Raw genomic sequence first — 16,453 nt, 5'->3', positions numbered from 1 at the left:
CCCAGTTTTTTGTCCCCCCCAGTTCAAAAAAACGTATCTGCGCCCCTGCGCATGACATCAATGCGAGGGACGCTTCGGGCTGTGAAGGTTCTGAATCTTCTCAATGGAAGGACGCAGAGGTTAGGGAGCTGATTTCCATTTGGGGGGATGCAGCTATTCAAGCTAGATTGGATGAGTCATACCGCAACCGGGCGGTTTTACTTCCGTAAACACTGGCCATGCTCACTGCGTGTGACGTCGTCGTATCCTGCAGTGCACATGCGGAACACTTTTAGGTCGCTTTTCGTTCAGACTGAGGATCACCTACAAGTCGCATATATTTGTTAATGTGAACGACCTCACAAAAAAATCGGATTTCACAAAAAAATCGGAATTGAGCATTAAGCCTTGCAGTGTGAACGTAGCGTAAGAGAATCTCTCAGCATGTCAAGATTATAAGCCACGTTATATAAAACGCGTCTTTATCCAACCAGATTTATTAATTTTTGCGTTTTAAAGACAAGTTCATACTGAAATAAAACATATCGTGTTTAATCTTGGAAAACGGTCAGAATGAATTGCACGGTTTGAATTAGTGTTATTAATTTACTTCTTGTTCAGATTGCAATAGAAAAGTTTTTTTTTTTTTTCATAACGTTGTTCAGATAATTTTTTTTATATAATTTAGAAATGTTTAATTGCTTAATACCCTTTTAATTTTCAAAATAACATACTTTTATTGTGTATTTTTGCACACGCACCCACCCAAATTATACATTTTAAGAACCCAGGAAAGCGTACATCCTGAGCCGTATTATTTAATGAGTTGTGGCTCCTATTTTTTGTGGCTGGATTTATGAACCTCTGGCATTCATCCATCCCCAACCAGATGTAGTGAGCGTATGCAGCGAACCACAAGCCATTTGGTGTGTTTGAAGATGACGGATGTTTATGTGGATCCTGGGTCACCTTAAGAAATATGAAATCGGGAGAAATATCCATGACGCACAAGGTGCTGTGGGTGGATAAGTATGTCAAGTATTACAAAATAGAATTAAAATGATTTTGCAATTTTTAAGGACTATTTTGACGTGTATCATCCTCCTCCTCTGAAACCTCGTGCCAGCATGGCGTTGAGCCTACCAGTGCCACCATGCTCTGCCATTTGAGTCTTGACTGAGTGCCGGGGCATTCTCATCTCATCTCATTATCTGTAGCCGCTTTATCCTGTTCTACAGGGTCGCAGGCAAGCTGGAGCCTATCCCAGCTGACTACGGGTGAAAGACGGGGTACACCCTGGACAAGTCGCCAGGTCATCACAGGGCTGACACATAGACACAGACAACCATTCACACTCACATTCACACCTACGCTCAATTTAGAGTCACCAGTTAACCTAACCTGCATGTCTTTGGACTGTGGGGGAAACCGGAGCACCCGGAGGAAACCCATGCGGACACGGGGAGAACATGCAAACTCCACACACAGGCCCTCGCTGGCCACGGGGCTCAAACCCGGACCTTCTTGCTGTGAGGCAACAGCGCTAACCACTACACCACCGTGCTGGCTCCAGCCTCAAATTGATCTGCTCGAGGTCTTGAACAACATCGTTCCAACGGGCACGTGGTTGGCCGCGAGAGTATCTCCATCCCACTGCTGGCGGATCAAACTCGTAAATGGCTCTTTTGAGAGTAGTCTGTGCAGTGCAAGATATGTCTGAGCCAACGAACACAGTGCTGTGTGATGGTGCAGAGGGTATTTGGTTGGTCCTCTGGCAGAGCTCCTCGTTGGAGACATGGTCGTACCAACGCAGCCCCTGAGGGCACGGGTGGCCGAGGTCTTGCTGAGAGACCGGGTCTCTGCGCCATTGGACAGCACAGACGAACAGCAGCATTGTAGACCCATAGCTTGGTGTGTTGGGAGAGGTCACATCGTCTCCAGAATGGTCTTCAAAGGCATCTCATGACACCCGTCACCAGTCCACGTTGTCTGAGCTCAGTGAGGAGAAGGTCACCATTATTGGCAACTTCCAATCCCAGGTAAACAAATGACGTGATGAACTCGACCATCCATTGTCTGTAGCTGCTTATTCAAGCTGGAGCCTATCCCAGCTGACTATGGGTGAGAGGCGGGGTACGCCCTGGACAAGTCGCCAGATCATCACAGGGCTGATGCAGACAACCATTCACATTCACACCTACGGTCAATTTAGTCACCAGTTAACCTAACCTGCATGTCTTTGGACTGTGGGGGAAACCGGAGCACCCGGAGGAAACCCACGGGGAGAACATGCAAACTCCGCACAGAAAGGCCCTCGCCGGCCACGGGGCTCAAACCCAGAACTTTCTTGCTGTGAGGCAACAGCGCTAACCATGACACCACCCCTACGCCCCTGATGAACTCGATGTTATAAAGTTTTTGGAAAACTGATGAGAACTGAAAAATTTATTCATAATAATTTTGTATGTGCTGCATAATCTTTACAAGTGCATCCATGAATTGATTTGATTTTTCCTCTTCATGAATACCATGACAATACTAAACCTTATCCTTCACGTTTTACTCATCTATTCCCCCCCCAGTAATTTTGTTCCTTTTTTTTTTTTTTTTGGTAACGCAGTCTTGGCTGTCATCCAGATGTGTGGGTTGGGTTTTTTTTTTGTGGGGGGGTGAACACCTGAAAAATGAACCTGTATATGAAACAGTGATCTTGTGTGTAACTTCGTGTGTGTGTCTCTCTGCAGGCTCTGAGTGCCATCAGTGAGGTGGGAGATCTGCTGCAAGTGAAATACTCGCGCCACAGAATCCTCCCCACTCTCGATCGGCCCTATGATGAGACCACGTATGAGGAGTGTGAAGACTGAACACCTTCCAGCCTTTATGGAAATGTGCACTGCTCTCTGTCCCTTCCACAAGATGAACCACTTGATGCATTTTTTTTTTCTTTCTTTTGGGGTCATGTTTTTGTTAAGCATATGGAGCTGTTATACGTCTTTCTTTCTTTCTTTGTGTCAGTTCTCATCTTTGATATTCAGGATCTGTCCTTAAGTTCTTGTGACATTTTATTTGAAGGCAAAAACAATTAAAGCTTCAAATCCTCGCTGCCAACCACAAGATGCTTTGGACTGCCTGTTGTGCTCGCTAAAGCCATATGTAACTATAACCCTCAAACTGCTTTCACGCATACAAAGCATCTTTTTAAATAAGTGGGACCAGACTGGTGGTGGGAACAAATGATCAGTCCCAGAGACGCTGGCTTGTTCAAGCAAATCACTTTTTTTTTTTTTTTTTTAATTTATGTAAATTTTTTTTTGGAATGCTGTGCTAAAATTTCATCCCCCCCCAAAAAAAAAAAATCGCAGCACCTGTTGTCTGGTATCGGTCATTCTTCTAACATTTCAGCAACGTTTTTTTGTTTGTTTTATATTCCCCTTCCTAAGATATCAGTCACAACATTGATGGTGTCGGAGGGAGGGAGGAAAAAATTCTCACTCGGGTCATGCACAGCTATCAGATTGCAATTTCTAAGAATTCAAACATCGATCAAGGTGCACTTTAAGAAATCGTTTCCAGAGACACGTCGGCCAGCGTACAAATTTACTCCAAAAGAAACATTTGAGGGACGGCATGGTGGTGTAGTGGTTAGCGCTGTCGCTTCACAGCAAGAAGGTCCGGGTTTGAGCCCCGTGGCCAGCGAGGGCCTTTGTGTGGAGTTTACATGTTCTCCCCGTGTCTGCGTGGGTTTCCTCCGGGTGCTCCGGTTTCCACCACAGTCCAAAGACATGCAGGTTAGGTTAACTGGTGACTAAATTGACCGTGGTTGTCTGTGTGTCAGCCCTGTGATGACCTGGCGACTTGTCCAGGGTGTACCCCGCCTTTCGCCCGTAGTCAGCTGGGATAGGCTCCAGCTTGCCTGCGACCCTGTAGAACAGGATAAAGCGGCTACAGATAATGAGATGAGAAACATTCGAGGTTTTGTGTATGGGGGGGGGGAATTGTTCACAATATTTCATTAAAGTTTATCATGTACAAGATCATGATTTACCAAAAAGTAGGGTTCATGGGAGTCTTCAGTCTTATTTAAAAAAAAAAAAGTCTATCCATGTCGGTGTCTTAACATCTGCTTCAATATGCTTTCCCGGATTCTCTGCCATGTGTGTACATACTTATTTATTATTAATAATGACTCCTTTCTTCTTTTGACAGACGCCCCCCCCCCCCCCCCCCCCCCCCCCAAAATCCCTGACAGCTCCAGAAATCTTAGGAAAAAAAATGTGCACGCAAGTTCAGTGTGCACGCGCTCAGTGCGAGTACTACTGTTGTAAGAGATCTTCATCTGTAACCTTTACAAATGCACACTTTTTTTTTTTTTTTTTTTTTTTATTAAAGAGGTGCTGAAATGAACACACTGTGGCGTTTGTGCCTTGTCCCGTACTTTATTCATTCCTTATCGCTGTCGTCGCTCGATTATGCATTCATCAAAACGGTCATTACTCTTGGGAAATGTTTCGTAGGTGGCTTTTTCTTGTTTGTGCTAAAATGACCCACTGTAAAACATGAGAGCTTAAAGAAATTATAACTGTTGTACAAATATAAAACCACATTACATAATAAAAGGAAGAATATTGTTACGGCTTGTGTGGTGTTTTTTCTCTGGAATTGTGATGCATGACCATTAAACTCCGGTCTCGGGATCAAAAGTCAAAGCTCTCACACGAACCTGGTCTCTGCAAAGTCATTATCTCATATCTTTTGTACGCTTTTCTGGCTACGATCTTTAGAATCCTGAAGGCTGCAATATGGTTGGCTGTGTGTACCTTCGTCTATACCAGGGGTGGGCAATTATTATTTTTTTTTCCATAGGGCCACATGAGAAACAGAAAACTTTGTGGAGGGCCGGACCAAAAGGCTGAACTAAATTCTGCATAATATTAATTGTATCTCTTTATATAAAGTAATAAATATCATTGTTTTTACAAGCTGCTAAGACTGGTTAGAGTCTGGAAAAAAATGAGGTTGCCTTACAAAAAATGTCATTTATTCAATCAAATTTCCCAAAACAATGGTTAACAAAATGTGAACGTTTGTACTGTTTTTTTTTCAGTCACATTCACCCCAAAACACAATAAAGACATCACAATATTGTCTTTCTACTCCAAATATCAAGCAAGATAGATCATATTATAATAACGATGCCCACATTTGTAGTTTAATCACCTCATTTGGTGTTTTTTATTTGTTCAGTGAGAGAAATCTCGTCTCTGTTGGTCTTTAACGAGTGCATCAGAGTCAGGTCGAATGTCTGAGGTGGAGATGCGAAGCACAGCTGACAGATGATCATCAGTCGAGTCGGTGTAGGAATCGGATCTTTTTTTTTTTATTAAATTCAAACATAAACAGAATTATTTTATATTACAACATAAAATCACACCTCCTCTGAAAATATAATCTAAAAAGAAAACTTATCAAATACATATATATACAATATATGTCTCATCTCATTATCTGTAGCCGCTTTATCCTGTTCTACAGGGTCGCAGGCAAGCTGGAGCCTATCCCAGCTGACTACGGGCGAAAGGCGGGGTACACCCTGGACAAGTCGCCAGGTCATCACAGGGCTGACACATAGACACAGACAACCATTCACACTCACATTCACACCTACGCTCAATTTAGAGTCACCAGTTAACCTAACCTGCATGTCTTTGGACTGTGGGGGAAACCGGAGCACCCGGAGGAAACCCACGCGGACACGGGGAGAACATGCAAACTCCACACAGGCCCTTGCCGGCCACGGGGCTCGAACCCAGGACCTTCTTGCTGTGAGGCGACAGCGCTAACCACTACACCACCGTGCCGCCCCTACAATATATGTAAAATGGAAAAAAAACAAAAAAACCCCGAGGGCTTTATGAAAGGTTAACTTGTGCTCTGAATGTGTGCAGTATATTTGCATGGAGATTGTTTATATATTTCAGACATTTTTGTAACAAGGACAGTTCATTCTTAAGAGCAGGCCATGTGGTTGGCTGGACCGTTTGAAGGATGACGTACAAGTTTGTGGTTGGTCTGGACAAATTACGGAAGTAGTTATCGCGGGATTAGGTTTTGTGGGATGTCATGTCACGCGTATTGCGTTTTTGTTGAACACAACTTCAAAATAAAAGCACTGCACATTCAGTCCATGCATGAGGTAAAATTAGAAAATACGTTTATTTTGTAATTTCTAATTAACCTTACGCGGGCCGGTCAGAATGAACCAAAGGGCCGGATGCGGCCCGCGGGCCGGAAAATGCCCAGGTCTGCTCTATACGCACCTCCTTGTGCTATCATTTGAGCATTTTGGAGCAAAATAGTCACTGGATATAAATATTTTCATAGAATTCAGTCTCTAGACGTTAAAGTTTTGTGTGGCACATATAATTTCAGTGAATTTTTAACAGCATGATAAATCATACACACAGACAGGTGGGTTTCCCAAAAGCCTCTTAACCTTAAGAGCATCTTAACTCGGAGAGCGTGTTCCTTGTGCTGTTCGCTCTACTGTTAATGGTCTTTGTTCTGCGATACTTTTGGGAAACTCAGGCCAGTGCAGCGAGTTGTGTTTCTGCCTCACAGTTCCATTCTGAGCTCAGGTTACTGTGTTGAAATTGTGAATATTCTCATCTAAACCCCCCCCCCAGGGTTCTCCGGTTTCCTCCCAGGTTCCAAAACCATTCTGGTAGGTAGATTGGCTACTCTAAGGGCAGGCGTATGCGCACTAGGCACGGTTGCCTTATACCATGCCTGAATATAATTCCTCCCCGGCCTGTGCTCACATTGTGCTTAACTTTTTCTGTGCCTGAAATATGTTTACATCCAGAAGTAGACGGTTACGAAGTACATTTACTTGAGTACTGTACTTAAAGGAGAACTGAAGTCATTTTTAAACTTTATTTTTTAACCTGTTATTCAATTACGTTTTCGGTTTTAGTAACATGTGACTCGTATTGGCAAGTAATTGCAATTAAATATTCTACTTATCGGCCTATTCGGTTTTTAGCCATGTTGAATTTAGATCGTTTGGTCCACGGTAGGCGTCGTTTATCCGCGCGATCTCACGAGACCTGTGCGAGACTTCTAAACGTGAAGTGTCAGCCAGGTGTCTGTGCCGCCATTTTGAGAACTTTTCCAAATGAAGTATTGCACAGAAATGAGTTTAAATGACGATTACTGCCTACTTTTTTCAAACTTTCCTGATTGCTATCAAAACAAACAAAACTTCCGGCTTGATTACGCCAGCATTCGAAAGAGGGCCTGCACGTCTTTGGCAACGTTGGCAGACGTCAGTCACTTTGATTTCCGCTGTACGTTTTACTTCCGTCCTACGATGTCTTGCAAAGGTCTCAACGAATCTCGTTTACGGCGATTGCTTTGACATATGGACTGATATTATGGAGCATATTTCAAACACTCATAACTTGCTATAGCAGTGACAAAATAGTGATCAAAAGTGCATTCCTATATTTCATAAAATGAGAAATAGAATTCTGATGATAAAAAAATTTGCCTTCAGTTCTCCTTTAAGTACACTTTGAGTGTCCTGTACTTGATTTTTTTTTTTAATGGAAACTTATGACTACTACATTTGAAAGACAAATATCGTACTTTTCACTCCACAACCTTTCTATCAAAGTCCTTGTTACTGTGAAGCAACTTTGAAAGTGGATGTTTTTCTTTTCTTTTCTAAAACATGATTGGTTTTTTCGCAGGTGACACTGAGACAGTCTATCGGTAATCACTAGGGTCCACAGACTGTATAAAATCAAGTTCATTGATTTCTCAGCAGCATTATTTGAACAAGATTGTTTAGTTGATGGCAGAATGGAAAGAGGCTGTTCTTCTGGAGAATGCATGCATCTGTGGCCATACCTAGAACCCACATTTCAGTTTTCTGAAAGGATTAAAGATTCGTTTCGTTTGAAATGTTTGCTTTGTTTGCCTAAAACAAACCGCATCACGGCCTACAAAAACTATTGAGGTCTGTAAATGTTTTATTCCAAGAGAAAGCTTGCAGTGAAGTTGTCTGTGCGTTTAGAGCTAGCGATAATGTTGCAATAGCTATGCAGTCTGGTTAGTCAAATGACTTTCTATGGATTTTCCCACCAAGTTGCCGTAGCCTTGTCCATGGCTAACATTAGCACATAGCTAGTTAACTTGGACACTGTTAGTTAGCATGTAAAAACGGAGTTACGCTAACATGAACAACGTTAACTTATCTGAAGTCCTTTCAGAAATGTTTTAGCATAACCTTGCCAAATAAACAGAATGTAGAAATCTTTCTTTTCTAGTAGCGTTAGCTACCCAATATGATTTTTGAGTTTGAAAAGACTTTGCTAGCATGTCAGGTGGCGCTTCACTGACTATCTAGCTTAACGTTAAACCACCATGATGGCACAGCATGTGTTCATTTTGTAAATCCAGTCGGTTGCTTCGGAGGCATTAGGTTTTGTAAGCATTGTGGCAATAATACAACAATGCGTTGATGGAAAATGTACTTAAGTATTTTTGATTGTACAACTTTCACTTGGATCAGAGTAACATTTGACCAGTGGGATCTGGACTTTGACTTCAGGAATGAACGTGGATACTTTTGTCCACCTCTGTTTACATCATGATTCGACTTTGTGTTGAAGAAAAGCGCTCTCGCATGCTGTACAAATTTATTCATTTTGCAGCGCAACAATTTTCAGTAAATTGTGCTGCACGTGTGAGAATGTTTTTACGGAGGGAGGAATTTCCAGCATTACTTACTGACTCTAATCCACTTCCATCAGTAAGGTGAGAACCAAACCCGTTATTAACCAGGGTATTCTTGAATTAATTGAAATACATGTCCTCGCATTCGAGTTCCGTGATTAGGCGCATCAGCAATCACGCTGATGCGACCTGTGCTCAAGCCCATCTCTTCCAACTGGGCCAGATGAACCATGCCCAAGCTGGGACGGGATGAATACACAAGTCAAACATGCTCAGATGTGGTATGGATCGCTGAGTGAGAGTACACCATGTGTAAATGAGTGTGTACATGGTACCATGAAATGAACTAGCGTCCTGTTCCGGGTTTATCACCCTACTTGCACAGTGGGTTAGGATGCAGGTCTGCTGTGACCCTCATCTCATCTCATTATCTCTAGTCGCTTTATCCTGTTCTACAGGGTCGCAGGCAAGCTGGAGCCTATCCCAGCTGACTACGGGCGAAAGGCGGGGTACACCCTGGACAAGTCGCCAGGTCATCACAGGGCTGACACATAGACACAGACAACCATTCACACTCACATTCATACCTACAGTCAATTTAGAGTCACCAGTTAACCTAACCTGCATGTCTTTGGACTGTGGGGGAAACCGGAGCACCCGGAGGAAACCCACGCGGACACGGGGAGAACATGCAAACTCCGCACAGAAAGGCCCTCGCCGGCCACGGGGCTCGAGCCCAGGACCTTCTTGCTGTGAGGCGACAGCGCTAACCACTACACCACCATGCCACCCTCCGCTGTGATCCTGACAGAGATATAAACTTATTATAGGAGTTGTGTTCTACTCCACATGCATCTTTAAATGTCTAAAGTACACATGAAGCGTGTGACTCACAAACATTCGCTCATAGGATTAGGACGTTCATGTTGCTTGAATTTTTACCAGGGAATAAAGTCCATTTGAATTAACGTACTTTATAACAGAACCAATTTCATTTTTGGTATCAAAGTCCATTTCATCTTAAACCCCCAACACCCCAGGAACATTAGAAATCTAAGCACTCAAGTGTTTTTTTTTCTTTTCTTCCCAGCTGCATGTCTTTATTTCTGCAAATCCTCAATTGCTGTGAATCACCCTGAGTGCTGGTGAAATCCACTTACACAAATCCCACCACACTCACTTTCCCATCACACACTATTACTGTTATTGTCTTACTTCTGCAGAGCTCCCGTGTGTGCTTCTGCATTAAAGAGGTCCGGATCAGTCTCTCCTCCTCCACCTCCTCCTGCTCCTTTTTCACACATTGTGACATCACACTAACAGAGAGCGACGTCATTGGGTGTCCCAAACTCACCAATGAGGCATGGGCTCAGAGGACTTGTAGTCAGGTTGCCAGATTGGTTGTTTTTCCTGAATCAAACTTTCCTTTCCATCATGTTCACCTGGGAAAAACGTCCATTTTCCAGCACAAAATTAAATGTTACAGAAAAAAAAGTTTGTATTTGAGCAGCATATTCCATAAGTGAGCACTTTTCAGATTAAAAAAGAAAGCATAATGAAGGCTGCTGGGTTTTGGTGCAAAATTACGAAGCGAGTATGACAGTCAAAGTGTCCAGAAGAACTGTGGCTGGTTCTGTAAGATGCTCAGTAAAACCTACAGCTCATTTCCTTATCAAACTGCACTCACTGTACCTCAGACTGCTATTTTTTTTTAAGTAAAGGGTCATCTCACACCAAATATTGACTTTGTTTCACTTATTATGGCTTACTGCTGTTTATGGTATTTCTCTTAATGTTGAAACAATTCTTTTCATTATTTTTAAGCCATTTTTCGTCAACAGCGTTTCTTTACATATGCCGAAGACTTTTGCACAGGACTGTATATATAGTTTTAACCCCTTTAATCACATCATTCAAAGGTAAAATGTGAAAATGTAGAAGGTTTTTTTTTGTAGTGAACTATACATTAAAAACTAGAAGGACACTTAGCAGAGTCCATACCTCCACCAAGCCACATCTTATCAACATCAAAATCGAATCACTTGAAACTAGGATAATACTAAAGCTGTCCACCAAATTTAATCAAAATCCGTTCACTACTTTTTGAGTTACACTGAGAAGAGACGAACAAATGGAGGCAAAAACATAACCTCCTCCAACAAAATTGGCAGAGGTAAAAATAAAAATTAAAAAGATGTTGATTTCATATGGTGTAACTGATGACTATATGCTTTAAGTATAAACCTGAAGGGAAAAGATTATGCACCAGAGCTCTATAAACATAATTAATAAAACTTCATAACATATTTCAAGAAATGGTAGAGATCATATATTGAATAAATGTATTGAATAAATGAATAAATATACAGAATAAATGCACTGGCATATTTCGATCACCCTTACAGGAGCTGGTGATATTCCATTAGCATAAAAATATTAAAGTAAAAAATATTGTTACATTAAATGTTGGATGTGAGGCGAAAATAAATTGTGTTTTTATCTGTGCTTCAGTATTGAAGTAAAATATAAGTTGCTGTAAGTTATGGTATCAAACCTCATTCATTCATCTTGGGTACAGGTTTTATAGTCAGGGTCATGGTGGATCTGGAGCATATCTTGGGAATGCTTTACCAGGAATACATGCTGGATGGAACACCAATCCATTACACACTTTCACACTTAGGGGCTGCATTCCCAGCTGCCTTCAGGTGAGAGGTGGGTTGCACCTTGGGAAGACTGCAAAACTATTGCAGGACTAATACAGAGATGAACGACCATTCACACTCCCATTCACACCTACGGGCAATTTAGAACCCGTTCTCAAAAGATTGCGTTTTGGGGCACCCAAAACGCCGGTGCCGTGTGGACGCCAGGCCGAAACGATAAACAATTGTATCGGATTCACCTGAATCCGTTGCCGTGTGGACAGGGCCATATAGTGGTGCTTGAAAATTTATGAACCCTTTAGAATTTTCTGTATTTCTGCATAAATATGACCTAAAACATCATCAGATTTTCACACAAGTCCTAAAAGTAGATAAAGAGAACCCAGTTAAACAAATGAGACAAAAATATTATACTTGGTCATTTATTTATTGAGGAAAATGATCCAATATTACATACCTGTGAGTGGCAAAAGTATGTGAACCGCTAGGATTAGCAGTTAATTTGAAGGTGAAATTAGAGTCAGGTGTTTTCAATCAATGGGATGACGATCAGGTGTGAGCGGGCACCCTGTTTTATTTAAAGAACAGGGATCAATCGAAGTCTGCTCTTCACAACACGTTTGTGGAAGCATATCAGGGCACGAACAAAGGAGATTTCTGAGGACCTCAGGAAAAGAGTTGTTGATGCTCATCAGGCTGGAAAAGGTTACAAAACCATCTCTAAAGAGTTTGGACTCCACCAATCCACATTCAGACAGACTGTGTACAAATGAAGAAAATTCAAGACCATTGTTACCCTCCCCAGGAGTAACCAAGATGACTCCAAGGACCAACAAAGATCACTCCAAGAGCAAGGCATGTAATAGTCGGTGAGGTCACAAAGGACCCCAGCGTAACTTCTAAGCAACTGAAGGCCTCACTCACATTGGCTAATGTTAATGTTCATGAGTCCACCATCAGGAGAACACTGAACAACAACGGTGTGCATGGCAGGGTTGCAAGGAGAAAGCCACTGCTCTCCAAAAAGAACACTGCTGCCCGTCTACAGTTTGCTAAAGATCACATGGACAAGCCAGAAGGCTATTAGAAAAATGTTTTGTGGATGGATGAGACCAAAATAGAATTTTATGGTTTAAATGAGAAGCGTTATGTTTGGAGAAAGGAAAACACTGCATTCCAGCATAAGAACCTTATCCCATCTGTGAAACATGGTGGTGGTAGTATCATGGTTTGGGCCTGTTTTGCTGCATCTGGGCCAGGACAGCTTGCTGTCATTGATGGAACAATGAATTCTGAATTATACCAGCGAATTCTAAAGGAAAATGTCAGGACATCTGTCCATGAACTGATTCTCAAGAGAAGGCGGGTCATGCAGCAAGACAACAACCCTAAGCATACAAGTTGTTCTACTAAAGAATGGTTAAAGAAGAATAAAGTTAATGTTTTGGAATAGCCAAGTCAAAGTCCTGACCTTAATCCAATCAAAATGTTGTGGAACGACCTGAAGTGAGCAGTTCATGTGAGGAAACCCACCAACATCCCAGAGTTGAAGCTGTTCTGTATCGAGGAATGGGCTAAAATTCCTCCAAGCTGGTGTGCAGGACTGATCAACAGTTACCAGAAACGCTTAGTTGCAGTTATTGCTGCACAAGGGGGTCACACCAGATACTGAAAGCAAAGGTTCACATACTTTTGCCACTCACAGATATGTAATATTGGTTCATTTTCCTCAATAAATAAATAACCAAATATAATATTTTGTCTTATTTGTTTAACTGGGTTCTCTTTATCTACTTTTAGGACTTGTGTTAAAATCTGATGATGTTTTAGGTCATATTTATACAAAAATATAGAAAATTCGAAAGAGTTCACAAACTTTCAAGCACCACTGTATTCTTCTTTCCTAATGAAGCATCTTGTACAGTAAGGTAAGACAAAGGATGTCATGCCCCCATCATGTTGTGTGTCTGGACCTCCAGATCTGACATCAGATGGTGCACAAAAGTGCCACAGACCTGATGGGTATGGAAGTTGCCCCACAGTGATGCCATCTGAGTGGTTCTTCCACCTGCCATCTGGTGGTGTGCCATTCACCCTGTTGGGTTCATCTGCTACATTGAACCAAAATGCGCACTGCTGCCAGCACCTTATTGGTGATGTACTATTTAACCCATAGCTGGAACCCAGGCAGGTGCTACCACTTCAGGTCAGAGCAGACCTGGGAGCAATGGTGATTAAGGGGTAACTCCACTTTCCCCAATACACAAGTCCTCCTGGACCTGAGACTCACCACTGGTTGTAGTTTAAAGCCATACCCAGGACTACAAACTCCACGGATACCCCTTTTCGACCAACAGGGAATGGGTTATTGAACTGGTTCCATTCAGGATTTGTTGAACCTTGGTGCCAGCTCATGAACCGTCCCACATTTTCACCGGTTTTGAGTGGAACTGTTGTAAGCAAGGATGCATCAGGAACAGAGGGCATTGCACAATTCACAACAGGTGTAAACAGCAGTATCAAGATGGCAGAGCGCATTGATTACCTGCAAGCTTTTCCTTTTCCATTGGGTTCCACATTCCTGTGCTCCACTTCCTCTCCAAACTACTGACTGATGTTGTGGTTCACACTGGACAAAATTGTTATATTTTGGTTCTAGCTGGGAACAAACTTCTCAGGTTCCGAACCAATTTATTTTTGATCGAAATACTCTGAATGGGTTACAGAAAGGCCCCAGTCACCCAAACTGGTTCAACCCCAGTACCTTCTTGCTGTGAGGTGACAGTGCTTACTTCTTCTTTAGTGTTCTGCCTGACAGCAGGTCCGCTCTGACAGCTTCAGCCATCGAAGTTTCTTGGGAAGAATTACAGTAGTGGTTTCCTGTTCCCTTCTACTAGATTATTATAGAGGTTTTCTCCTCTCAACCATTCACACCTAGGGACAATTTAGAGTAGCCAGTTAACCTAACCACATGTCTTTGGACTGTGGGGGAAACTGGAGCACCTGGAGGAAACCCACACAGACACGGGGAGAACATACGAACTCCACGCAGAAAGGCCGCTGTCGGCCATGAGGTTCAAACCTAGAACCTTCTTGCTGTGAGGCAACACTGTGCCACCCTCGCTGTATGGTGGCCGGGAAGTGCAAAGCAAAATAACAAAATGTGAAACACTTTTACATTTTATAAAACAAAATTACATTAGCAAAACATTTTTACTAAGGACAAAACAAATTTACATCTTAGAAAACAAATTGACAAGATACAAAACACTTTTACGAGTGCTGAGACAAATTTACAAGTGGCGGAACACTTTTATCAGTCCCGAAACAAATTTACAAATGAAAATCTTCGCGGAAGCAACCCGGAAGTACGGTGGCCAGGAAGTGATCAATTCATGTTTTCTTCTCCGGAGTTTATGGTGATGGAAGATCGAGTGTGACCGAATTATGTTTTGCCCCTTTTGTGGAAAACACATAAACCGCTCCACGCGGTTTTACTTTTCACGTGGACAATCTCTAGAATTTTTAAAAGACACAACCCAGACAGAAGGACCAAGCACACAGGGAACATCTCGACTGCTCACTCTATCATTTCCCGGCCACCGTACTTCCGGGTCGCTTGCGGCATTTGGTACATTCCCCTTCCATGAAGATTTTTACAAGGTATTGCAATCAGTGCAGTTTGTTTGTTTGTTTGTTTGTTTTGTTTGTGTGTGTGTCTGTCTGTTAACAATCTAGTGTCTAGACGGTTGCACTGATTGACTTCAAATTTTCAGGGTAGGTGGGCAATGGTCCGTAGATTACCTGATTAAATTTTGGGCATAATCAGGTCAAGGTGAAGGTCAAGGTCACCGGAAAGGTCAACCTTTTGGTCAAAATAACATATTTTCCATTATAACTCAAAAACGGTTGCCGATAGACAGATGTTTACTATTATGAGCATATAGGAACTCCCATATGGCCTTTCATTTGGCACCGTTATCTTTGACCTTGAGTGACCCTGAAATGTCAAACTGAAGGTCATGGGTTTTCAAAGGGCTATAACTTTAAAACGGTTCATGATAGCCAGATATTTACCATTATCAACATATTCAGTTGCCGCCATGAGCTTTGACCTTGAATGAATTTGTAATGTCAAACTGAAGGTCGGGCGGCACGGTGGTGTAGTGGTTAGCGCTGTCGCCTCACAGCAAGAAGGTCCTGGGTTCGAGCCCCGGGGCCGGCAAGGGCCTTTCTGTGTGGAGTTTGCATGTTCTCCCCGTGTCCGCGTGGGTTTCCTCCGAGTGCTCCGTTTTCCCCCACAGTCCAAAGACATGCAGGTTAGGTTAACTGGTGACTCTAAATTGAGCGTAGGTGTGAATGTGAGTGTGAATGGTTGTCTGTGTCTATGTGTCAGCCCTGTGATGACCTGGCGACTTGTCCAGGGTGTACCCCGCCTTTCGCCCATAGTCAGCTGGGATAGGCTCCAGCTTGCCTGCGACCCTGTAGAAGGATAAAGCGGCTAGAGATAATGAGATGAGATGAAACTGAAGGTCATGGATTTTCATAGGACTGTCACCTGACAGCTGATGATTGAGAAATATTACCATAATCAAAATATAGGTATAAAATAAGTGCTGCTGGGTGAGGTTTGTTTTGCCTGGCAACACTCGTCATTTGTAAATTTGTTTCAGGACTGGTAAAAGTGTTCTGCCACGTGTAAATCTGTCTTAGCGCTTGTAAAAGTGTTTCGCATCTTGTCAATTTGTTTTCTTCGATGTAAATTTGTTTTGTCCTTGGTAAAAGTGTTTTGCTAATGTAATTTTGTTTTATAAAATGTGAAAGTGTTTCACATTTTGTAATTTTGTTTTGCACTTCCCAGTCACTGTACTCAGTGCTTACTATGGCACCATATTTGTTTTAAGGGCCTCTTGGGCCAAAAATGCATGAACTAAGTGTCAGTTCTCACCTGTGTGTGTGTGTGTGTGTGTTTCTAACCATGGATTAGGGTCGAATCTGGCAACCCTGACAAGTTGGACTGGTGTGTAGAGTAGTGTAGAATTTACGCGCACACACACGCGCACACTTGA

At 42.5% G+C, this 16,453-nt stretch overlaps 1 protein-coding gene across 1 annotated transcript in view; it reads left to right on the top strand.

The window, feature by feature from the left end:
* The window catches only part of sptlc2a (serine palmitoyltransferase, long chain base subunit 2a), a 67,663-nt gene extending 64,209 nt beyond the window's left edge, over positions 1–3,454 (top strand). Inside the window, exon 12 of the mRNA XM_060933716.1 lies at positions 2,724–3,454. Coding sequence (XP_060789699.1) covers positions 2,724–2,843 — 120 coding nt within the window. The 3' untranslated portion in view covers positions 2,844–3,454. The remainder of the gene's footprint in view (positions 1–2,723) is intronic.
* Positions 3,455–16,453: the final 12,999 nt, after the last annotated feature.

The sequence above is a fragment of the Neoarius graeffei genome, chromosome 11 (genome assembly GCF_027579695.1).
Source record: "Neoarius graeffei isolate fNeoGra1 chromosome 11, fNeoGra1.pri, whole genome shotgun sequence".
NCBI classification, from domain to species: domain Eukaryota; kingdom Metazoa; phylum Chordata; class Actinopteri; order Siluriformes; family Ariidae; genus Neoarius; species Neoarius graeffei.
This window is presented reverse-complemented; position numbering and strand designations above follow the sequence as displayed.